The 25454-nt window shown below is 40.5% G+C and overlaps 1 protein-coding gene across 1 annotated transcript; it reads left to right on the forward strand.

Annotated features, from left to right (window-relative positions):
- Window positions 1–1830: 1830 nt before the first annotated feature.
- cdh19 (cadherin 19, type 2) lies at window positions 1831–25454 on the forward strand. Its single transcript, XM_034214215.1, is given in 13 exon segments — window positions 1831–2000; window positions 8969–9341; window positions 9465–9759; window positions 12279–12398; window positions 13835–14002; window positions 16072–16235; window positions 16237–16263; window positions 18357–18610; window positions 19805–19941; window positions 20892–21013; window positions 21300–21417; window positions 22558–22809; window positions 23705–25454. Coding segments are annotated over 12 exon segments (2421 nt in total). The 5' UTR covers window positions 1831–2000; window positions 8969–9098; the 3' UTR covers window positions 24226–25454.

Below are 25454 nucleotides of genomic sequence, written 5' to 3' on the forward strand. Positions count from 1 at the left end.
CTCCAAACTTTTTTCGAGTCAAGTCTAGTTACAAGGAGTTACACAATCATCAAGAAGTAAATAGTCAATAAATAGTGAGGGAAGAATCTATTAATAGCAGTATAGGCTTATTTTTTGATGGTTAATTGGCTGTATTTTACTCTATGTGCATGTGTATTCTTACTTTGCGTGTAAAAGAAGGTTATAGATAGATAGATCTTTATGGATGAACCCATATTTTGGGTGTGTTGGTCATCGCTCTTTTATTGCGCTGAAATTAGTGGTTGGGCTATGTTTTTTATATCCTATAGTGTAGCAGCAAGTCATGTAGGCGATGTTTAGAATAGTATCAACATGAAAGTCAGCGCTTATGAGTGCTATAGCTTGAAAACACACTGAAAGGGATGTTGGAGTACAGCTTTTGCCTCAGTGATGTATATATCTGAATGAATATGAGCAGCGTTTGGGTAAAAAAGGTAGTTAAATCAAATTTGATTGGATCGTAGTTCTAGATTTTACAAGTACAATTCATTAATCAAATTGTAAGAAAAGGAGAATAACAATACTCTTTCAAAGATGTAAATGAACAGGCTACAAGCCAAAAGAAAGTCTGTCTTTATATTATTGACCGAGTTTGCTAGTCATCCTCACATTTGAAAAGGATACATTTATGCAACAGTTTAAGATGAAGTATAACATATTCTAACATTGTACATGAAGGAGTGATGTTTCTATAAAAAAAACTCAAGGCACAACAACGAATGCAAATCAAGCAATTAACACACGTTGACAGAATAAGAATATTTTTTCTTTTTTAATTCTCTGTCTTGAAACTGTCACTTATACATGAGTGTTGATAAATCCAAGTTGATCTATCTTGTTGCTGTTTTATAGTTTTAATTCGCACAATTTTAGCTCCATAGCTTCTAAACTCACTTTTTAATCAACTCACTGTCATAGCAATAATACAAGACAAATGAATGTGTTTTATATTAGGGTTAATGAGGAGACAAGTACAATAAAACATGTAAAAGTGGACACCGAGAAACATAGAACAACTTAACATGTATCAGATTCAGGATTAAAGAAAAATATAGTAATACAAAACTGTCATGAGATTTAACAAAACCCTAATTTAAACTATATATAATGTGTGGATGATCGTTCTGTACTGTCAAAGCCTAATGTTCAATAATACACTTTTCGCTTAATGTGATTTGACTTTAACATATTCTCATCCGACAGTTTTAATATTCTATATCTATAATAACGGTCAGTTAGATTATGTTTCAGGATTGTTTTTTCTTTATGGCTTAAGAGTGATATGTCCACCTAGAGTAAATGAGGTGAAGTAGAGTTGACTCATCCTTTATGTACCACTATGGCCCTGATAACAAGTACATGTTAACATCCGGGAGACTGTGGAGGACAAACAACATCACAAGTGATTTTGCATACTCTGTGTCATGACAGGTCATTTAAAAAATGTGACCATATCAGGAACAGCATGCCCTCTCTTCTTGAATGTCAAAAAACAGACTGTGGCCCTCCTATCACTCTCAGAAATAGTGGTCATACAGTGGATGCATTACCATCCCCTCCATGCTCCAACTCGCCTCTAATAAGTGCTGGATTGTTCACGGAGAATGGGGAGGAAAAAGGCGAGAGGGGGAATAGATAGAAATCCATTTGTAAGTCTGCGCTGTGACTATTTGCATGGTGATGAAGGCTTTGAGTGTTCTGCAGGCTCCCAGACAATAGAGCCTGTGTTTGTTCTTCCCCAGGAAGTTTGAGAAGGGCAGAAAAGGGGAGAGAAGAAGAAGAAGAGGGGAGGTCTTCAGCGCAGGGGATTACGCATTGTGAGAACCACGCGCATTCGCTTCTGCTATTGTGGTGACTGAATTGCTTTCCAGTACCAGGGCATTTAGTTAAGCAGATTGTGTTTCTTCAGACCCCTAGGATGATCTCCTTACAACGATTGGTGGCAAGTAACTCTGGGGACAGCAGCATCACACGAACAGGTGGGTGTAGGTGGTGCGTGCTATACATCTTGTTACAGATCATGTTTTGTCAGAAGATATTTAGATTTAATTGAATACATTATCTATGAAAGGATGTTTCTAGCAATTCAAAGAGTAAAAAAGGCTTTAAACATAAAAGTAACAGCAGGAAGGCTGAAATCTATAATACATGAAAGAGTCCTGGGAATTATTTGTGTTTGAACAGCAGGAGATCAGTATGTTTCTTGTGATTACTTCTGGCTTGCTGGTGGTAACCTTATAATATTTGACGAGGATGTTTTAAGTGGTTAGGAAATAACTTGGAAGCCTTTTAGTGAAGTGTACCAAAGTGATTTTCCAGAGTTGACTATTTGAGGCCTCTGTATGAGTTATCCGGTTGTTTATCCTACATTGACTGAACTCTATGTACTGGCCTATAGTACGTAGCTACAATACACACGCCTTTAGTGCATTCCACCTTTGAGTGAAAACATTTGACCCAGATTATTCAACATTTGGCGAGGTTCAATAATGATTTCTGTGACCTTTCCTTAAGGTGACAATTTCATTGAAATACCCCGTCTGTCCAAAATACTGGTAAACGTACTCAAGGACAGTAAACATTAACCAAAAATACCCCATTTGTAACTAAAGAACATCGTGAGTTTATAAAGTACACAACCATGGCCAAACAATGTAATGTGTGGGAACTGTCAACATGATGCTGCACTATATATCCTCAACCATAGGCCCATAGATATACTGTAAGGACTGAAAAGATTTAGACATTGCAGTTTGGTTCTGCCTTTCGAAAAATGTCTGCTCTCTATATGTTGTCCTCGTCTGATATTTCTCAAAACTTTTTATTCTAAAACTCTTTTTTATCACCATAATTAAGTCTTTATAGATAATTGCCTGTAATTTAAATGTGTCCTTTTTTTGTTAACATCAGTTAATTGTTTTTGATGGTGAAAAAATGAATAATAGGATGGAGTCCCATTGCTGATAAATGTCAGAGGAAATTCGTGACCCTTTGCTAAACGATAATGATTTCCACTTGTGCACATAATAAAATCAGACAAATTACTTACTACGGAGAACATGATGGCTTGACATTCCCCCGTTGGTCTAGCACAGTCTTTGAACTCATTTTAGGTCCTGATTTTCTAACCATAAATTACACATCACTGTTATTGTTTTACGGAGCTGAACAGTAAACAGGTCCCATGATAGGCTCCCAAATTACCAATTAAGGACATATTGTCTTGGGAGGGTGCTTTTAAAGAAGCGAGGCTTAACAGATGGATATGTCTTCAAGATTGCGAAAAGTCTATATTTAGATCCACTGACACGGTTTAAGCTTTACAGATTTTAATTTCTTTCTCATAATGCATAAAAAACGACCCAACTATTGCTCACATAAAGTTAGCATTACTTAGCAGTTAGTGTCGGGAGTGCATTTGATGTATATTTATGTTTCATCCACAATGTCAAGTAGAGACTTCTTCTTCTTTATTACTGCGTTTCGACATCTTTAACAGCATCCTGGAACAAAACAGAGCGACACTTTATTAGCTGGAACACATCACCATATAGGAATATATGTGGCCGTCTCAGCACATCTGGTGCTTAACATTGTGAGACTCATTGTCATTATGTCATGTGGCGGAGTGGCGTACTATACAGTACATACAGGCTACAGGAGGTCTGCTGGAAATGGGAGCAAGGCCTATTGAGCTAATGAATGGCTGTCATCCGCAGGCCACTCAGCATGTCATGTTCAAATGAACATTTATTTTGAAAGGAGAAAATTGACCTTAGAGTTCAACAGCGATTTAACATATTTTTAGTTTCCTTGACATTTCTCAGACCGTATAGGCCTACACCTGAAAATGAAATCTGATGGATTTATAAAGGCTGTATATGTCTATTTAATATTCACCACATATATTATCAAACACTATCAAGATAGCTGTCACACATATATATATATATATATATATATATGTGTATATACACTGAACAAAAATATAAATGCAACACTTTTGTTTTTGCTCCCATTTTTCATGAGATGAACTTAAAGATCTAAAACATTTTCTATACACAAAATAACCATTTCTCTCAAATATTGTTCACAAATCTGAAAAAATCTGTGATAGTGAGCACTTCTCCTTTGCCGAGATAATCCATCCCACCTCATAGGTGTGGCATATCAAGATGCTGATTAGACAGCATGATTATTGCACAGGTGTGCCTTAGGCTGGCCACAATAAAAGGCCACTCTGAAACGTGCAGTTTTGCTTTATTGGGGGGGTTTGGGGGAGTCTGGGGGGGTCCGAAAACCAGTCAGTATCTGGTGTGACCACCTCACGCAGTGCAAAACATCTCCTTCGCATAGAGTTGATCAGGTTGTTGATTGTGGCCTGTGGAATGTTGGTCCACTCCTCTTCAATGGCTGTGCCAAGTTTCTGGATATTGGCAGGAACTGGAACACGCTGTCGTATACGCCGATCCAGAGCATCCCAAACATGCTCAATGGGTGACATGTCCGGTGAGTATGCTGGCCATGCAAGAACTGGGATGTTTTCAGCCTCCAGGAATTGTGTACAGATCCTTGCAACATGGGGCCGTGCATTATCATGCTGCAACATGAGGTGATGGTCATGGATGAATGGCACAACAATGGGCCTCAGGATCTCATCACTGTATCTCTGTGCATTCACAATGCCATCAATAAAATGCACCTGTGTTCGTCGTCCATAACATACGCCTGCCCATACCATAACTCCACCACCACCATGTTCCACTCGATTCACAACATTGACATCAGAAAACCGCTCACCCACACGACGCCACACACGCTGTCTGCCATCTGCCCTGAACAGTGAAAACCGGGATTCATCCGTGAAGAGAACACCTCTCCAACGTGCCAGACGCCATCGAATGTGAGCATTAGCCCACTCAAGTCGGTTACGATGACGAACCGGAGTCAGGTCGAGACCCCGATGAGGACGACGAGCATGCAGATGAGCTTCCCTGAGACGGTTTCTGACAGTTTGTGCAGAAATTCTTTGGTTATGCAAACCGATTGTTGCAGCAGCTGTCCGAGTGGCTGGTCTCAGACGATCTTGGAGGTGAACATGCTGGATGTGGAGGTCCTGGGCTGGTGTGGTTACACATGGTCTGCGGTTGTGAGGCCGGTTGGATGTACTGCCAAATTCTCTGAAACGCCTTTGGAGACGGCTTATGGTAGAAAAATGAACATTCAATTCACGGGCAACAGCTCTGGTGGACATTCCTGCTGTCAGCATGCCAATTGCACGCTCCCTCAAAATTTGCGACATCTGTGGCATTGTGCTGTGTGATAAAACTGAACATTTTAGAGTGGCCTTTTATTGTGGCCAGCCTAAGGCACACCTGTGCAATAATCATGCTGTCTAATCAGCATCTTGATATGCCACACCTGTGAGGTGGGATAATAATAATAATAATAATAAATAATATTTTTATAGCGCCTTTCAGGAAACCCAAGGTCGCTTTACAAGTCGGGTAGGGGGGGGGGGGGAGTAGGGGAAAAAAGGCAGACAGGTTAAGGGGGTGGGGGGGGGAAGTAGCGGAAAAATAAACCTATTAAACTAACTATACAGTGGCGAAAGCCTTGGTAAAAAGGTGCGTTTTGAGGGCTTTTTTGAAAATGTCCAGGGTTGGGGCGCTGCGGATTTCGGGGGGGAGAGAGTTCCAGAGGGTGGGGGATGCCACACTGAAGGCTCTGTCACCAAAAGTCCGCACCCTGGTGCGGGGGGTGGAGAGGAGATCCTGTCCAGATGATCTTAGCTTCCGGGATGGAGTGTGGTAGCGGAGAAGGTCAGACAGGTATTGGGGGGCGAGGGCATGGAGGGATTTGTAAGTCAGAAGAAGGAGTTTATAGGTGATACGGTGCTTGACTGGGAGCCAGTGTAGGTGGATCAGGGTGGGGGTGATGTGCTGCCAGGGCTTGGTGTGAGTGAGCACCCTGGCAGCCGAGTTCTGCACATACTGGAGCCTGTCCAGGGCTTTACTGGGAACCCCGAACAGGACTCCGTTGCAGTAATCCAACCGGGAGGAGACGAATGCATGAATGAGGGTCTCGGCCACGGAATCAGAGAGTGATGGTCGTAGACGGGAGATGTTCCTGAGGTGATAGAAGGCAGACTTAGTGACGGATTTGATGTGTGACTGAAATGAGAGAGTGGAGTCAAGGATGACACCCAGGTTACGGACTTCGGGAGACGGGGAGATGGAACAGCCGTCAATGTGGAGGAGGAGATCCCCAACCTTCCGGAGCAGTGCTTTGGGGGCCACAACCATGAGCTCAGTCTTCTTACTGTTGAGTTTGAGTTGATTTGCTGTCATCCAGGTTTTTATGGCGTGGAGACAGTTGACCAAAGACTGTGGAGGGAGCTGGGCGGATGGTGAGGTGCTGAGATAGAGCTGAGTGTCGTCAGCGGATGGATTATCTCGGCAAAGGAGAAGTGCTCACTATCACAGATTTTTTCCGATTTGTGAACAATAATTGAGAGAAATGGTTATTTTGTGTATATAGAAAATGTTTTAGATCTTTGAGTTCATCTCATGAGAAATGGGAGCAAAAACAAAAGTGTTGCATTTATATTTTTGTTCAGTGTATATATGTGTATATATATATATATATATATGTATATATATATGTGTATATAATAGTATATATATGTTTTACTAGCTCCCTAAACCCTATGCGATTGACAGACCTGGACATGTGAGCTCACCCTTTTTCTTGGCATAGCCATTCTTTCTGCAGAATTTCATCATTTTTTCTACCAAAGCTCATCTTGTTAAATTGGCACTTAAACATCTGTTGACCTGTGCACTTTTCCAGCCACATCCTTAAAGGCTGAAGAGGTTTTAAACAGACTCCTTGGCATATTGGCAGATGAGCAGTTGCTCCGAGTAACATCATCGAGGGCTGTTGTCTAGTTTTGGCTCAAGGCGTTCAGTTTGGGCGCGTACTTGGCAGCCCTATGAAAGACCATAACAGCTCACGACTCACTGGTTACTAATTGGACTGTCAGTCCTCAATGCTCAGAGATATGAATACGGCCCAGAAATACATACATAAGCACAAACAAGTACTCTTGTTTGCATTTTGTATGGGAATTGTATATCATTATAAAAGCCTGTATCAGTAATTGATTTTACAAACTCATTACAAATGGGTCTTGACAGCTAATTTAGTTTTACAAGATTAAACATGAACATTATGGGCTGTAAAAGCAATAATACTGCAACTACTGTAACAGCTCGGAAAACATTGCAATATACTCTATATTCTACATTTCCACTGGGACTACCCATGCTTAAAATGCATGCGCATATGTTCCCTTGCATCACTTTGAATACAACTTCCACAAGACCCTATAGGTTGTAAAAAAAATGATATTAAAATGTTATAGAATAATGGCTGATGTGATTCCTAGCCCTTTTCATCTGATCCCACAGATTGCTGATGTATGGGTTGCTGCATGACAAGAGAGTTGTATTCAAGGGTTCATAGCATGTTCAAATAATTGATGTCAGTTTTCAAAGCAAACTGTTAAAAGTCAGAAAGGATAGGTTTGAAACTAAACTAATGATAGTCTACACCTGCAGAGAGGGAAAAATGAATTTCTCTTACTTAGAGAAAGGAAGTGCTCGACGACAGTAACCTTGTTAACGTAAAGATGCCAAAGTTGTGATGGCATATGTTTGTCTCTTTGACAGTGACATGATTATTGTTGCTTGTAGAAAAGAACAATAATTGAGTGTCAGTCTAAATAAAAGGAGTTTAATGAATTTGTTGAAGTTAAACTCTGGTAACTTTGTCAGTGTAAGATATTGTATTCCTTGTTGCCCTGACTAATTTGCTGTCTTGTCTGACTTTCATTGTCCTTACACTCTTGACCCTGATGGAGATTATAATTGATGCATTGATTCGAGTCAGAGTTTGTCAGAGCCATGTGTCTGTTTTCCATGTCTGGGGAGACATTGATCTAATTACAAGTCTTCATTAGTTAGCTGCAGAGCGCAGTGTCATGTTTAAGGAATGATGTGCAGGGCTTGCTCCCCCCAATGAAAAACAATACAGGGCCTTGTTTGAATTCAAAACAGCAGCCTGTTTTCAGCCACCCATGCTGCCTGCAGGATGCAAGACAAAAGAGAAAAGAAAATGGCAGACAAAGGGTTTGTTTTTCTTGTGTAAGATGTGATTCTGACTAAGACTTTCTTGCTTGAATTAGCTATATATTTGAGTTGTTCTGGTGCAACGGTTTTGACATGACTATAGTTACAAATAAGACATTTAATTAAAACAGTGGTTTGCAATTAAACCCCACAGCCCTGGCTCAGAGGAATTACATAATTTCACTGATAATTATATATACGTGGATTCTTTTAGCACGCACTAATGTTTTTAAAGAATATACCTGACAATGTTCAGGTATATTATAGTTCAGGTATAAATACAGTTTGTATTTACAACAGTGTCACTTGCAATGGAAGAAGTGGCAAACATTTATGTAGCTAATGTTTACTATTTCAACCATTTATAAGATGAGATTGATATATTAACATGTAATTATTACTTTTAGCTCACACATGTCAACATATTATCAAAAACAATCACAGCAGTAAGACTTGTTTTTATGACTAATATAAAATACAATCACCTTTTTCATGTATTGCTTATTAACTCTATATATTGATAAGTGAGATTTACCTTTCATAGACTTAATATTGAATTATAATTTATCATAGATAAACCAAGCCTTTAAATTAAGACTTGTCATTATGTACTGATACAGGTGTGAATTTGAACACTTGATATCTGGATTATACTCTACAGAGCTAAAGATTTCAATTTCCTCTTTTGCAATCTCTGCGCACTGCTGGACATTTCTCAAAGCAACCGTTAATTCAATTGTTAACTTTTATTCCAGAGATATGAGCCTGCACATGAACCACATCATAACGAGATGGGATACAGCACTGCCGGGATCATGAAATACTGTGCTGTTGAATGAAGTATTGGCAACACCGGACCAGTGAAACCTCTTCTGTCCATTAACCATGCAGTGGAAGGATATGCACGGATGGACAGTAAAAATGAGCATGCCGAGTGTTTTGGCCATGGTAACGGTCTTTTCCATTATTCCTGGTGGGGTGCTGAGTGATACGAGAAGTACTCAGGGTCTGGAAGCCCAACAAATAGCCCAAGGGTCCACTCATCTGCACCGTCGCCTGAAGAGAGGCTGGATCTGGAAACAGCTGTTTGTCCCCGAGGAAGATCCAACTCCTCGTGTTATTGGCCAGGTACCACCACAGATTGAATGTCCTCCATGTCCTTGACACGCTATTTCCTATAGTAAATGCATGTTTTTCGTTATAAAAATGTTTTAAAAAAAGCTTTCATCATACCCCCTCCTCTTTTTATAGCTCAAATCTGACTATGACCGTGGTGAGTTTTCCATCAAGTACATATTATCAGGAGATGGTGCCGGAGATGCGTTTGAGATAGATGAGTATTCTGGTGAGATACGGACACTGAAGAAGCTCGACAGAGAGGAAAAGGCCTTCTATGTCCTTCAGGCCCAGGCAATAAACAGGAGGTCCAATGAACCAGTGGAACCCCAATCAGAGTTCATCATCACGGTGCAGGACATCAACGACAATGTCCCTCAGTTCCAGAACGAACCATATGTGTCCAGCATCCCTGAGATGTGTCTAATTGGTAAGCTTTTAATGGGCAAACAAACTGATAGCTCATGAAATACCCATCAACCACTGTTGTTTTCTCCTGTTATGCAAACGTGCATGCTTACCTGCATTACTAACACCCTACACCTAAACCCTACAGTATATGTGCTTAGCAGACATATATTAGTATCATATCTGTAAATATAGCAATTATAGCAGAATTTAGTAGCCTCTAGAGCTCACTTATTACCACACAATATCTCATCCTTGTTAGGCAACCAATAAGATACTGCTCCAAAACATATACCCCAAAATTAGGAATTAGCATATATACGACTTGGTTTGAATTTGGACCTTAGGGTTAGGGTTAGATATAACCTGTTAATTAGTCAAAGTTTGAGGTGCTACAAGGTGACTATAGTTACTTATGTATGTATACAGCTGCTTCTCGACCAGTTTGTAAAGCAAGCTCCAGCTTTGTATTTACCACAGAGGTGTGAGAGTGCTGTTGATCTTCTCATGAATCTCTTTGTTGAAAATGAATAAGCATATTTTTGTATATGTATAACTATCCTTACTGCCGAGGAGGACCGGGACACAGCTCTCGCTTTGGGAGTACAGAGATTGGATGGCCCTGAGTAGAGACCCCCTCACCCCATACTCCCAGTAAGTCGGACACATTTCCGGTGAGGGTTGGCCTCCGCCAGGGCTGCGCTTTGTCACCAATCCTGTTTGTAATATACATGGATCGGATTTCGAGGCGTAGTCGTGGGGGAGGGGGTCTGCAGTTCGGTGGACTAAGGATTGCACCACTGCTTTTTGCAGATGATGTGGTTCTAATGGCTTCATCGGTCTGCGACCTTCAGCACTCACTGGATCGGTTCGCAACCGAGTGTGAAGCGGCTGGGATGAGGATCAGCACCTCCAAATCTGAGGCCATGGTTCTCAGCAGGAAACCGATGGACTGTCCACTCCAAGTAGGGAATGAGTCCTTACCCCAAGTGAAGGAGTTCAAGTATCTCGGGGTCTTGTTCTCGAGTGAGGGAACAATGGAGCGTGAGATGGGCCGGAGAATCGGAGCAGCGGGAGCGGTACTGCAGTCGCTTTACCGCACCGTTGTGACGAAAAGGGAGCTGAGCCAGAAGGCAAAGCTCTCTGTCTACCGGGCCATTTTCGTTCCTACCCTCACCTATGGTCATGAAGGATGGGTCATGACCGAAAGAACGAGATCGCGGATACAAGCGGCCGAGATGGGTTTTCTCCGCAGGGTGGCTGGTGTCTCCCTTAGGGATACGGTGAGAAGTTCGGTCATCAGGGAGGGACTCGGAGTTGAGCCGCTCCTCCTTCGCGTCGAAAGGAGCCAGTTGAGGTGGTTCGGGCACCTAGTTAGGATGCCACCTGGGCGCCTCCCTAGGGAGGTGTTCCAGGCACGTCCAGCTGGGAAGAGACCAAGGGGTAGACCTAGGACCAGGTGGAGGGATTATATATCTTCGCTGGCCTGGGAGCGCCTTGGGATCCCCCAGTCAGAGCTGGTTGATGTCGCCAGGGAAAAGAAAGTTTGGGGCTCTCTGCTGGAACTGCTACCCCCGCGACCCGACCACGGATAAGCGGGAGAAGATGGATGGATGGATGGATAACTATCCTTTAAAGCAGTCTCTTTAAAAAACATCAGAGATACTAGAATAGGCCTATTAATAGCATGATTACATGTTTTATGGTTGGTCTGATGTTTCAAAGAGTTATGTGTTTAGAATATTATTCGTACAAACAACCGTTTTCTTTTTTTTGTTTTACAAATAAAAGCAAATCATTTTCTATCAAGCAGATAAAACAACTTATCAGCTTTATTATGTATAAGGATATTCTTTTACAAATGAATTTTCTTAACTTAAATCTTAAGGAAAAAAGGTTATATGAATGTCTGTCATCTGTCCCTATTCAGGAAGTTAAAAGTATTGCATTCTGAACCCTATCTTGGATGCCTTTATAGATATATTTCTTAAATAACGTTATTATAACCACTGCCCTTTCATACCAAAACATTACCATTTCAATTTATATGTAATCTGCTTTCGCGGGGTAATATCTCACCCGTAATAAATCATAATGCATGTGACTTCGGAAAGAGAAAGAGAGAGGGGAAGGTTGGTCTGCAGGCAACTGAAAATAAGAAAGGCTGTGTTAAAGGAGGCAAGAGAGAGCGCTTTCTGGAGGAAAAGAATGAGATGGAGAGAAAAGGAGTAGCAGGTGGATAGTGAGAGAGATGTCGCTATAGGGCTTAAGAGGTTGTCACACACACACCTGCACAGCCTTACTGAGCTGTGCAAGACCAATGCTCCCCCCACAGGCCCCTCCCTAACCCCATTTTCAACAGCCCTCCTCTAACCCTACCTCAACCTCACCCCCCTCCCTCCTTCCATTTGCACTGCTCCCCCCCTGAGCCAGACAGACAGACCCTGCGGGACTGTGGCATAATCACTTTATTTCCCCGTCGACTGGAACTGCTGCCTGAGCTAACTCTGACTGTGTGATCCGTTCCCCCCACCCCCACAGGGACCACAGTGGCCCAGGTGACAGCCACAGATGCTGATGATCCCATGTTCGGAAACAACGCCAAGCTCATCTACTCCGTCCTGCAAGGAGAACCCTACTTCTCAGTGGAACCAAAGACGGGTACCACTTTTTGTTAAGTATAAGATAAGATAAGATAAGATGGACCTTTATTAATCGCCGTGGAAATTCAGTAGTTTACACAGCAACAGGGTAAGATTGAAAAACAGGACAGCACAGATTCGCACATACATTTGAGCTACTTTCTTGAAATACTATTGGCGAAAGTTTGGGTATTTAGAAGTCAGTAACACTCTTCCCACACACATTGTTGACCTTGACTGAGAAGGGTTGGGGGAGGGCATTATTGACGTAAAACAAAAAAATGACTTGCAAATTAATGCAATCTGTGAAAGGTCAAACCTGACTTTTTTAGGGAAACCAACTGATGTCATTGAGGAGTGAGCAGCAGTCGATACTATTCTAGTGTATGGCTTCAGCTGACCAGTAAGGAAAGGGCTGGAGATATTCTATATTCTTCTCATTGTCAATATATGCAATTAAGTGATCCAAAATGCAAGTATTGTGTGTGTTACCAAAGCCTAATATATGTTATTTCTCTGTTTCATAAAGCCCCTTTGTTGTTGAAATGCTAATAAAACACAGCAGCCACAGTGCTGCACTGTAGTGATCCATGTTCCTTCATCGCAGAGAACATTGGCTCTTTACAGTCCTGATAATGTAACACACTGATTACACCACATGTATATTAATTTGCTTGTGAAAATATTCTCCTCCAGTGCAGCCCTCATTTTCGATTGCGTATAAACAAACAAATGTATGACCTTTTTTGTAGGAATGAATGAACTTACAACAGATAGACATGAATGTATTGAAAGACACACTGACATATTGTTAGCAATGATCCCTCCCCGAAGAAAATAAACATAAACACCTGCTTTATCCTTCAAACAGTTGTGTTTATTGGCATTGTTAAATCGCCAGATGGCTTAAATTAGGTTGGTTTACAGTACAAGAAGAGGAGACAATCTATTCATCCCTGAGAGGGAATTAAAAGTTTTCATTCTGTTGGTATTTTTACATATTACACATAAACGTGATCTACACACATGTAATGATGAGGAGATAGGGCTAGGGTTATTGTGATTGAGGCCTTCTATGGCAGGCGCCCAAAACAGCACGACTGATTAGACATTGCGGTTGGTAATTGGCTTCTGAAAAGTTCATTTGAAAGGATGATTAGAGGAATAAGTGGTTAAAGTTATGACTTGCAAAGCAAAATTAGCATTTACATTTTCCAATTTCTGTTACCCGTCCCCTGCAGCCTCCACTTTCGCCAGACAGAAGAATCATTAGTCATCTTAAAGCCATCTTGTATTTCTATGGATCGATCCAATATGTAAACTTAACATTTATGATGGTAAAGTGCTCTCGTAGAATGATTGAGACAAAGTTGATTTTGTAAAGAAAACACACCAACAGATACATTTCATTCTGTCTTTTGTTGACGCTATATTTGTCCTTCTCCTCACCTACAGGGATTATTGTAACATCTTGGCCAAACATGGACCGCGAGGCCAGAGAGCAGTACCTGGTGGTGGTGCAGGTGAAGGATATGCTTGGCCTCAGCGGCGGTTACTCCTCCTCCACCACCGTTACAGTAAGCCTGACTGATGTCAACGACAATGGACCTACTTTCCAACACCGTGAGTCACAATATGAGTCACAGTGATGCAAACACCAGGCCACACACACTCTGGGAATCAATGAAAGAGCACAAAGCGTTGCAGACTGCGAGGACATATTTAATATTATACCTAAGGGGCATTTATTTGATCACACTTCTCCGGTTCGGGTGGGTGGTTTGCATTCCGCTGTACACATCTTGTTATTCAGCTGGCAGCCAGAATTAAAAGGAGACAGTCGAAGAATGAGATCGAGCGAACAAGACGGAGATGGGGATTTTCATCTGCGGGTGCACGTGTAGATGCGTCGCCCACTGGATGAATTTAATCATTCACACATGAAAGGACATTTGTCATGACCTTTAGAAACAAACCTAGCATTCTCAGTGATAAACCCCACTAAATGAATGCCTTGGGAAGAAATCAATTCTTTAGAAAGGAGAAAGATACCTTAAACTATTAATGTTACATTTACATTCAGAGCAGGTGCTTTCCTATGTATTCAATGTTGAGTCAAAAGGCCCTATTAATATTGTATGACCTCACTTCAGTTTTGAACCCTGTTTTGTAACATAATTGGTAATTATTATCAGCAGGGATAACATTTTGTCAGGAGCAGCTGGTTCCTTTCGAGTTCCTCCCAATTGTGGCTGCCATCCAAACAGAGTCATTTAAAGACAGAATCACATTTTCTCATCTTCTTATTAGAGTTAGGATTATATGGAATTGCCACAATTTATCAGTGACTAGCACAAATTGACGCTCACCACAATGTCCTCCCTTCTTATCACTTTACACCAGGGGTGGGGAACCTTTTTCCTCTCAAGGGCCATTTCAATGTTTTCAACATCCTCCGAGGGCCGTACAAATTATTGACCTCTGCTTAAAAATACTAAAATCACAGCCCACTCATTTCACCTTTCTTTCATGCTGTGCAAAGAAAAAGCAACCTCTTAATCCAGATATCTTACCATGCATGCACATGCACAGTTGTGGCATGACCACCAAAACAGAAAGATATGGACACAAGATGTGTGCAAATGTATTTAGTTTCCTATCCATGTGAACATGATTTAAGTGGGGGGGACCTAACCTCCTCTAGGGGGGTTCCCCCGGGAAGATTTGTTTTTAAATGTTGAAGTTAAAACCATCAATCTGGTGCACTTTGAGAGCAACATTAGATCTATGGATACATCTCTCAACATCCAGATGAAACATAACTGTAAGCAGATTTTCTTTTTCTTTATGGATATTTTACAAATCACTCCCCTTTTAAACTGTTCTTGTTTATTAATAACAACTTTTTTTACTGTCGTATAGTATTTTATACCTGTTTACTTTATTCTCTTATTTTTTTATAACTATAATGATCATATAAAGATGTGCCTTTACCTCACTGGTTGTAGAAAAAGCTTCTTATATTCGTTAGCATAGCTAGCTAACCAGATGCTAATAACAACAAAGTTATTGACTGTATGATCAGTATGACAGATCGCCACTGGGCTTACAACTAAGACACAGCCACGCAAAAACTGCAGCATGTGTACGGCTCCTTATGGGTACTGCAATTTTTGGAAGTGCCGGAGCGGAGCTGCGTTCTGGTACTCCCCGAACTACACCCCTGTCAGACGACACATATACCAGGTGAACATGGTGATGACACGTTAGGCTTGTGTTGTGTTCAAGGACCCTGACCTTGGCCAGGAAAAACAGGCACTCACTTGTTTAATTATTTTGCGGTCTAGATTTCTTTAATTTTTTGCGTGTGTTTATAAATTACCTCGAGGGCCACACCAAATGGTCTCGCGGGCCGTATACGGCCCGGGGGCCGGAGGTTCCCCACCCCTGCTTTACACACTAGGAACCTCTCCTTACTAGCCATTAACAACTCACTGTCAAGTTCAGTTGGCAAAGCCTTAGTAAAGAAACTTTTAATTTGTTGTTTTTCCCCCAAAATGTGAGTTGTCATTCTGTACTGCAACAGTACCAATTTGGTATCTTCGGGATTCTGTATTCCTTTTGATAACATATTCCAACATTCTCTGTGTAATGGTGTCAATAGTGTGCTTAAAAGATCCTTATTTTTTCAGACCTGTACACTTTTGCCGTACCTGAAAATGCAGCTGAAGGCACCACAGTTGGCAGGGTTATGGCGTATGATGGAGACAGTGGCATCAATGCTAAAATGACCTACAGTCTGGAGGATGACCTGGAGGAAAGCTCCACTTTTATCATCAAAACAGACCCCAGTCACGCAGGAGGGATTGATACTGCTAGCCAAGGTGAATGCATACGGTGTCTAATATACGAGTTTAGCATATTTTTCTTTTAATCTTATGTTTCATAGTGTGGGTGGGCACAGAGGCCATTAGGTGCTGAAACATTATTTGTAGAAAATAAACTCATTTTTTAATCTCCGGCGTTTAGAATATAATTAACATCACTGACACCAATGCGAACACAATTTCAAAAATCATTACACCTGATAGAGGGCATGGCAGCACATTCTGGCTCTATGCACTCACACAGACAGCTGGCAGACACAACAACAGCAGCATCAAAGCCAACAAGACGCAACAGTGTAACAGCCTGGCACAGGGACCCAGCCATCCCACACAGTCGTACACCTGGCAGCAGCAGCAACAGCAATATCCACTTCTCTCCAAGTCACAAACGTAGCAGCACAATAAACTACAGGCTTCAAAACGAGAACAGAGAAAGTGATGATAGCATTGAAATTAGCCTATTTTCAATCAATGACTCATAATAGTGATTACTTTTTTTGACAGGTTTTGTTCTGTAGGGTGACAAAGGACTTCTATCTGAAGATTAACAAAATATCCACCTATTAGGACAGCTAAAGCTAATAAGTAATGTATTTGTTCAATATGCATGTAACCCGGAAATGTGCTGTGATGAGCAGATTTTTAAAAAAAAGGCTGAAGAAATGTTGAGGACTATTACTTTAGTAAAAGTATGGAAATACTCTATAAAAGACATGCCTTGAAAACCTTTATTTCAATAAAAGCACATACATATTAGCAAAATAATAAATTAAAGGACCCTGTATGCAGAATGGCTGTACACTTATTATATTTCTGGATTATAATAATTGATGCATTATTGTTTTATAATTGTAATGTTGCAGCTGTCAAAAGTGGGGCAAATTTGAATTGCTTGATATACTTCTAGGAAGCTTAATATATGATTATAGCTCGTAAATTATTAGTTTACTTATATTTCGTGTACAAATCGAAATCTACATAGTAACCTTGTGAAGCTGAACCTATCAAATGATGATCAGTATACGGTGCAATATCTGCCCCAAAATGTAGAAGAAGAAAGAAACATGGGTTGACTCAAGTAAACGGCAGTAACCATTGTTGAGGAAACTTCTGTGTAGCTATGCAGTGGGAGTCACCGACTCAGGAAGGAGACACGGTAGGAGCAGTAGCTTTGATGTCAAACACTGATGGTTTATTTGGAGTTACGGCCGGAGGATTCACATCACAAGTCCAAGAGCCAGAGGTTCTGACTTCACGGTAGAGTTGCCACGTCAATTCTGGAGAGCCTCTCTCTTGCCAGCCCATTTAACTGGTTCCACAGAGAGTCATCAACATGTTTTGATAAGATAGCTTTAGATAGTTTGGGCACACTAAGTTACCAGCTTCTGCCACTTATGGCCTTGGATATGTCATGCCCTGGAGTCCTCAGACAACAGAGAAGGAAGTGTCCCAGTGTACCCACAATACAGACCATCTGTGACCCAGTATTGACCGGTCACAGAATGGGAACAATAACATTATTGGCTCAAACAGCCTGTGTCCTTAAAGGAGGTAAACAGACATCATGGTTTGTCCTGTATGTCACATCTTGGCGTCTATGATAATTATTTCCATAACAACCATAACATTGTGCGATGTACTTAAGTTAATGTAAAAGGACCTACAGTATGCTTCATACTTTTTTCATAACAACAGTATGCTTCTCTTTTATAGCACATGAGATTTCAATTTAGTTGCCGTGATAATGAAATAAAAAAAGACATTATTGACTCTGTCTCTGAATCACTTTGGGAACCCAATAATGGTTTGCATGCTGTTTTCTTATTACTGGCATAATAATGGTAATCAAAAACCCAACAATAGTTAAGTGCATTCTCACAGCTTGTAGCTTATTGACACTGGCTAAACAATGTTAGTGTCCTGCTCCCACGGGCATAATCATCTGTCTTAAGTACAAGTTGGCAAAGCATATTGGAAAAGCTGTTACTCTTTGTGCTTGCTTTATGATCAAGAACATTGTGTTTTCTGCTTTTAAAATCCGCGGTAATATAATGAACCTTTTTAAACGCTGTTTTTTTTTTTCTTCACAGCCGTTGGACTATGAAACTAAAAGACGTTTTGTCATGGCCGCAGAGGCAGTCAATGACCATGTGGACACTCGTTTTCTGGATCTAGAGGAGTTCAGGGACAGAACAACGCTCAAGATTATTGTGGAAGATGTGGACGAGCCGCCTGTCTTTCTCTCCGAGGTGTACGAGTGGAAGGTTCCTGAAAATGCAGCTGTGGGAACTGTGGTTGGCAGTGTTAGTGCCAGAGACACTGACACAGTCAACAACCCCATCAGGTACAGGAATGTGAACCGTCTAAACCAGAAAGAATGGGATCTGCCACCCAAGTATGGTAATGACAAGGTAGATACCCAGGCTGGTGGGGGCGGAACGTCCCCAGACAGCTCCCTCCACAGGGTGAAAAATCATTCCATTTCAAATAGTGTTACTGGCTCGGTGCATCCATTTTACCCTTGATCTCTGGATACCCTGTACATGGTCATATTTATCTCATATTACTTTAATAGGAAATGAGCCCTGCTGAATAAATCATACCGATTTTTTTTTTTTTTTTTTTTTTTTTTACACCTCACAGGCTTTTCTATCTATTGCCTTGGTATTATCACAAAGCGACGTGGCTAGGACGTGGGAATTTAATAAAGCACCGTACGAGGTGGCATATGGAATTGAGATTTGCAGTCATTTGCAAGTGGGGCACATTGCAGAGGAGACGGCAGCAGTACCGGTGCCTGTAGTCCATCTGAGCTGAGCTTAAGAATGGCAGGTGCTGCATATCATCCTCAGCCTAGCGTCTATTAATGTCCCTTCGGAGACAATGTTTCATTGATTAATACATTATAGCTGACATTTTAGGGGCTTCCATAGCTCTACTAAATATGATTAAGTTTGCTTTGGTCAAATTAGCTTATTTTCCAAAGTTGTTATCACAGAAATGAGTCATTACTTATTATGTTTTCACTCCTGGTTACCCTTACTCACCATGGTGTTATAATCACTTATAATAATGGGTGGTAAAGGTATGATAGGATGAAAGATTTTCTTCGTTAACAATTCAGTTGTCTTCGCCCGTGGATGATACATTTATGTCTTTTAAAAGTCGTTTTTTATCCACTATCAGAAAACAAGTCACTTTTTCTGTAACATTATTTAATTGAAGAAAGACTGCAGAACATTTCTCTACAGATTTGTCCTTCTGTTTTTAAATCCTATTTCCTCACTAAAAACAAGGTCAGGTTATTTATTGTCTTAAAAAATATACAAAATTGTGTGTTAGCCCACTGTGTGAGATGCTTTGATTCACAGCGTTGTTGTCACTAGCTTGTGTGTGTGCTCTCTTTGTTGGATTTCTGTCAACAGATACAAACAATTGAGCAGTTTGCCTAATTAATCTCCCTGTGATATCACAATGTTTTGTTTGCCCAGGGAACGACCTTGCCTGCTAATGTGTGTATCTGTCTTTTTTCTTCCAGATATTCAATTGACAAATGGAGAGATAACACAAAAGCTTTCAAAGTAGACCCAAACAATGGAACTATAATTGTCGCTAAAGCATTAGACCGAGAGACTGCAAACTGGCACAACATTACGGTCGAAGCCAAGGAAACGAGTAAGGAGAATTTCATGTATTGTACAATGGCCTGTTGTTAATATGGCCAACTTATGGCACCCTTTGTCAGTCACATATCCCAAATAGTTCACAGAACTGTGTTAAGATGAACATAAACAATGTCTAGAGCACCGATTCCCAACCTGAAGTAGTATCTTGAGAAACTACAATTAAATCAAAGAAAAAATCATTCAGCTGATACCCCAGAACAATAACTTTCACAAATGAGAATATATGGAAACTAAGCAGGCAAGAGAGATCTTAATTGTAAACTAAAGGAACAATAACATGGTTGACACTGTGGTTGTTAGACATTATGTAACTACTTTTCAAGCAGTTTCAGGAATTAAGAAATGGTTGAATTTGTAACGGAACCTGACTGTTTTTAATGAATTAACTTAATGTATTTTTTTTATATGGCATGTTTGTGCCTCCGGCAAAAGACTGGTCTAACATAGTTGGCTTAAACTGTACATAAGCGGTAGGCTCAAAGTAGCTAAAGGCTTTTCATAAACATTTTGATTTGTAGGCCTACTCCATAAACCCTGCACTGTGTATTGGCTTTAATATGTAAAAATGCTGATTGCTGCTTGAAATAAACATTTAAAGGTTAGTAATGGATATATGAATATATTGAAATCAAGGTAAAAACAAGTGATATCAATTAAGGGATACTACAAAAAGTTGGGAACCACTGATGTAGAGTAATGCAAACCCTAACATTACTGTACCAGGATTTACTATTTTTGAACAATGGTTTGCTGTATAGTCTGTCTTAGTTTGGAGAAAGCAGTGAAAAGTGAATGCCCATTGATTTTGCTCCACAGTCATATTTAAAGAAGCAGAAACATTTATCAGTCTAAAATATTATTTTGACAGAGCTGTTACAAAGCATTTATGATACATGCACCCAGTGGACTTCAGCAAAATGTCTATCTTCACTACTGCAGCGCAGAGCCATTTATCCTCCTCTGTGGTGGTGTTCATCAAAGTGCTGGACATAAACGACAATGTGCCAAGGCTTGCAAGAGATTACCAGCCGTATATCTGCGAGGGAACACAGGCGGGAGAAGTATGTATATTATGATGCACTGATGTTCATGATTTATTATAGCAGTGTGGAATTGAGAATTTCCATGAAATGGACAGTAAAAGTTCTCATATTGCTACATATTGTATTACATCAATGTAGTATTTTGGATTCAAAAGGAGCCATTTTGCAATTGTACAGCACTATACCATGTTACATTCATAACACTGTCATCTGCTGACTGAGATTCTGAGAAATACATTACAATGGTATGCATACAGGAAATTCCACTTGTTCTTTCTCAGTAATGTGTCTTTGTGTCTCGCAGCTCATTCAGCTGCTCAGTGCTGTTGATCCGGACGACCCTGTGGAGGGACACCATTTCTACTTCTCTATGGTCCCCGAGAAACACATCAACCCAAACTTCACCATCAGAGACAATCAAGGTTATTATTAACAATGGTGGAAGAAGTATCCTGATAGTATACTTGAGTAAAACTAGCATTAAAGTGAATGCAGAAGTAAAGCAAAATAAATATCAGCTTTGAAATACATTCAGTTTGCACAATACTCATTATGTAGAATGAGCCATTACAGTATATCATTTTATTCACAAATTATTCATAAAATCATATCATTTATGTTCCAGCTGTAGAGTACAGGTTAAGCTTATTCCCATTGTTTCGAGTCTTTCTGACTATCTTATCCTGAGCATGAAATAAAATAGTTTCATTATACTTGCACCAGGAAATGTTCTCCTCCAAATAATGGACATTTTTACATTTTGGGGCTTTAACCTGAGGGACAAAAGAAAACGAAAAATATAACACCTAATGACACCTTACTTAAAAGTCCCATTTGATGACTGGGAGAATGATAGTGGGCTGCGGCTAAACCACCACCTGTATGATCAGTGGAAACTGTGGGACAAAGGCAGAATAAGGGTTCATTTTCATAATCACAATCATTTTTATAACACTAGTGTTTCTTCCACATTTTGGAATGAAATCCTTCAGTTGGTTGTTCCCTTTTTGTGGCTGACACATTCCTCAAGTAAATACATTGAAAGTGTCTGCTTTGAAGTCAGTAGCCAGTCAACCCTTTCTCAAAGTTTATAATGAAATGGGCAACAAAAATCAAGCAGAAAATATGATTCAAGTTTTCAACAGTGGGATGTTTGAATGTGCAAATGAGTGGGGATGTACTGTTTGCAGGTGCAGTGTATGGGTGATTGCCTAACAACACATCAGTCCAGTCAGCATCCAGGGAATTAATAATGGATCATATATATTATAAAACACATTTCCAAATTTCACAGGGCATATTTGACTCTGAAAAGTAATTGTTAGGTACCTTGATGAAGTCTTATGGGGACTCTGAAGTATACTTGACAAATGTACTTTTGTACACACTGAAAATGAGATTTGACAAGGTGCTCCAGACTTTCTGAGAGCTTGGATTGAATTTTAAATCACATTATGTGTGTCAGTTGAATTCCCCCACAATCTCAGCACTCACGGTGGAAGTGCTACTCATGTTTTTTTTAAAGAAATTGAAAAGTGCACCTCTCTACATTTCATTTTTAGACAATACAGCCGGCATCGTGGCACGCAGGAGTTCTTTTACGCGCAAGGATCGAACCCAGTACCTCCTGCCTGTTGTGGTGACTGACAGTGGATCTCCAGCTCTCTCCAGCACCAACACTTTAACCATCAGTGTATGCAGCTGCCAGCCTGCCGGCCATTGTCCCACAGGGGGGGTGGAGGCCCTCGCCCTGTCTATGGGGGTCAGCCTGCAAACCTTGTTAGGAATTGTGGTCTGCTTTATCACACTTATAGGTAAGAAAGCATGGTCTTATCTTGTATTCACATTCAAGCCTTGTCAAGATTATCAAACTATGGTATAATAAGGATGTGTGAAAATGTGCACTCTGTAGATAGACAGATAGATACAAAGTAAAGATATAAAGATGGAAGTATAGATGTAACGATAGATGTAACAAACACACACATACAGACATTCGTAGATAGATAAATCTGTGATATTGTCTTGTAAAAAAGTCATTCTCTTTCAGCGAATCTGTTGAGCTAGAGCAGCTCCAACTCACAACATTTTGGCAAGTATGTAAACGTGTGTTAAACAGCAGGATTTTTTCATTAACACGTTTGCACTTTCCTTTGAATTCCTTTTTTTAAAACTCACCAGCGTGCCTTTAACACACTTATAAAATGCTGAAAGCTTGCAGAGCGATGATGTCAGGTAATGAGCATATTGGTTGCAATACATCAGTAGCAATGACACCATGGGACATTGATGGGTTTGCATAGTGAAGAGCTTTATTATGACCTCGGCTGCTGTGTGTCCTCTCTTTGCCCATCACATGAAAGATTAATGACAATACCTGCTATGCTAACATTCTGCCGGATGAGAACAATACACGGTGAAAACACGGCAGAATAATATAAACTCTTTTAGCATTCTGTGCCACATGGAGCAAATACAAGAAGTCTTCCTGTTGTGCGTGAGCTGAAATTAAAAAAGGTAATTCATAACTTCATTTGTGTTCAAATAGAATTTTACATCCACTATAAGTTACAGAAAAACAAATCTGGCTGCTATTATTTGTACAGTACATTTTAAAGCTCCATCAGGCACTTAATACGCGTTTTTTTATCACTAAGCTCATGCCCTGGTGTATGTTGGTAATGAGCTCTTGCTGTGTCGTGTCTGCAGTGCTGTCAATTCTAATGCTGGTGGTGAGGAGGCACAGGCGGAAGCAACAGGAGAAGCTGGAGGTGGAGGGGAAAGAGCTGGAGCTGCCTGAGACGGTGTCACAGAAGGTGCTGTATTACGGAGAAACGGGGGGTGTAGGAGCCGACCTCAACTTCTGCCAGCCTGCGGTCCCGCTGCGCCGCCACCCCAGGAGGAGGGAGAGGAGGCTGCGGAGGGAGGACGTCAGGGCCAGCATACGCATGTCCCTCAGAGAATCCCACCTCATTGGGCCGGACGACGACGTCTTCAGGCAGTTTATTCTGGACAGGTTGACAGAGGCTGATCTCGATCCTTACGTCCCCCCATTCGACTGCCTAAGAACCTATGCTTATGAGGGGTCGGGTTCTCCCACAGGGTCCCTGAGCTCGCTGGACTCATCTACAACGGAGCTTGAACCTGAGCAACCTGTTAGTAATCCCAGAACCTCCACAGTAAGACTCACCCCTTGGTATTGGGGAGGAGAGGAAGACACCATCTTCTGAGGGTCTCTTCTTCTACTCTTTCAATGGCTGTTTCTCTAATCTTTGCCATGATGGACAAGTTCACTTCACTTCCAATGAGCGATCAGCCATGACTAAAAGTTGCATTTAAAGGAAAGGCCCAGCATTATGAATAATTCCTTGTCGAGAGTTGTACCTGATTCATTAATGTGCGCTGAATATAAATCAAAAGCAGCCTGTCAGCTTAGCTTAGTTTAGCATGAAGACTGGACTCTTTTCGGAGGCTTTAGTTGTGCTATGCCACTTTCATCATCTAATGTCTGCTTTCTTCAGTCTTCTGTTGCTATGTTAGGCTAACTGGAGCCTGGTTGTAGCTTTATATTTATCATACCGATATGAAAAAAGTATTTAATTCTCGTGTTGCTTCAAGCTAGAAAGCATAGTGTATTACATACAATGACAAGCCATTCCTCTTAGATGAAATCAATCCATAATGATTACATTATGTACGCATCAATTCTGTGTACATTTCTTTGAACATTGAGAGCATTTATGACTTTTTATGGCTAATATGAATGTTGATGTTAGACTTTGTCTTAGTGCCTTCAAATCTAAGAGCAAGGGGTTTATTCTACACTCACTTCTATGCAACAATCAAATCCATCTTCGTCCTACATCGTAAGCCATTTGTATAAATGCTAAAACAACCTGTATTCTCCTGACAAGCGACCTCTTGTAGTTGTGCAAATAAGGACTATCCTCTCTAAATTGCAAAGGTAGGATTAACATGCCGACATGTTGCGTGTTCGTTGCATTTTCCCTCAACTTCAGAAACTGCAGTCCAGTGATCTACCAAAAATGTAATGTAACTCTTCCCCAAACCTTTAAGCTGCATTATTTTTATTTTATTTGTATTTTATTTAGTCCGCTTAGGGACAGTGGAACAAGCTGGAAACACAGTATTATCACATTATTAATTTGTGGCTGTTAAAGAGTAAAACAATGGAATTCATGCTTTAATTATTATAAATATTACAGTGATATTACACTCACTGTATAATACCTACAGTATTACTGATCAGTCAAATACATGTTTATGGTACTACTAGACACTTCTTATCTAGTTTTATATTTGGTATTTTGGCTCATAACAATTTGTTCTGTACATTATGTGTATTGTTGTATTTACCCCTACGAAATGATATTATTTAATGCATATTCTTTGGTTATGTGAATGGCAACATCATTTTCAAATAGAGATTTTGATTCCT

The sequence above is a fragment of the Gymnodraco acuticeps genome, unplaced genomic scaffold (assembly GCF_902827175.1).
Source record: "Gymnodraco acuticeps unplaced genomic scaffold, fGymAcu1.1, whole genome shotgun sequence".
NCBI classification, from domain to species: domain Eukaryota; kingdom Metazoa; phylum Chordata; class Actinopteri; order Perciformes; family Bathydraconidae; genus Gymnodraco; species Gymnodraco acuticeps.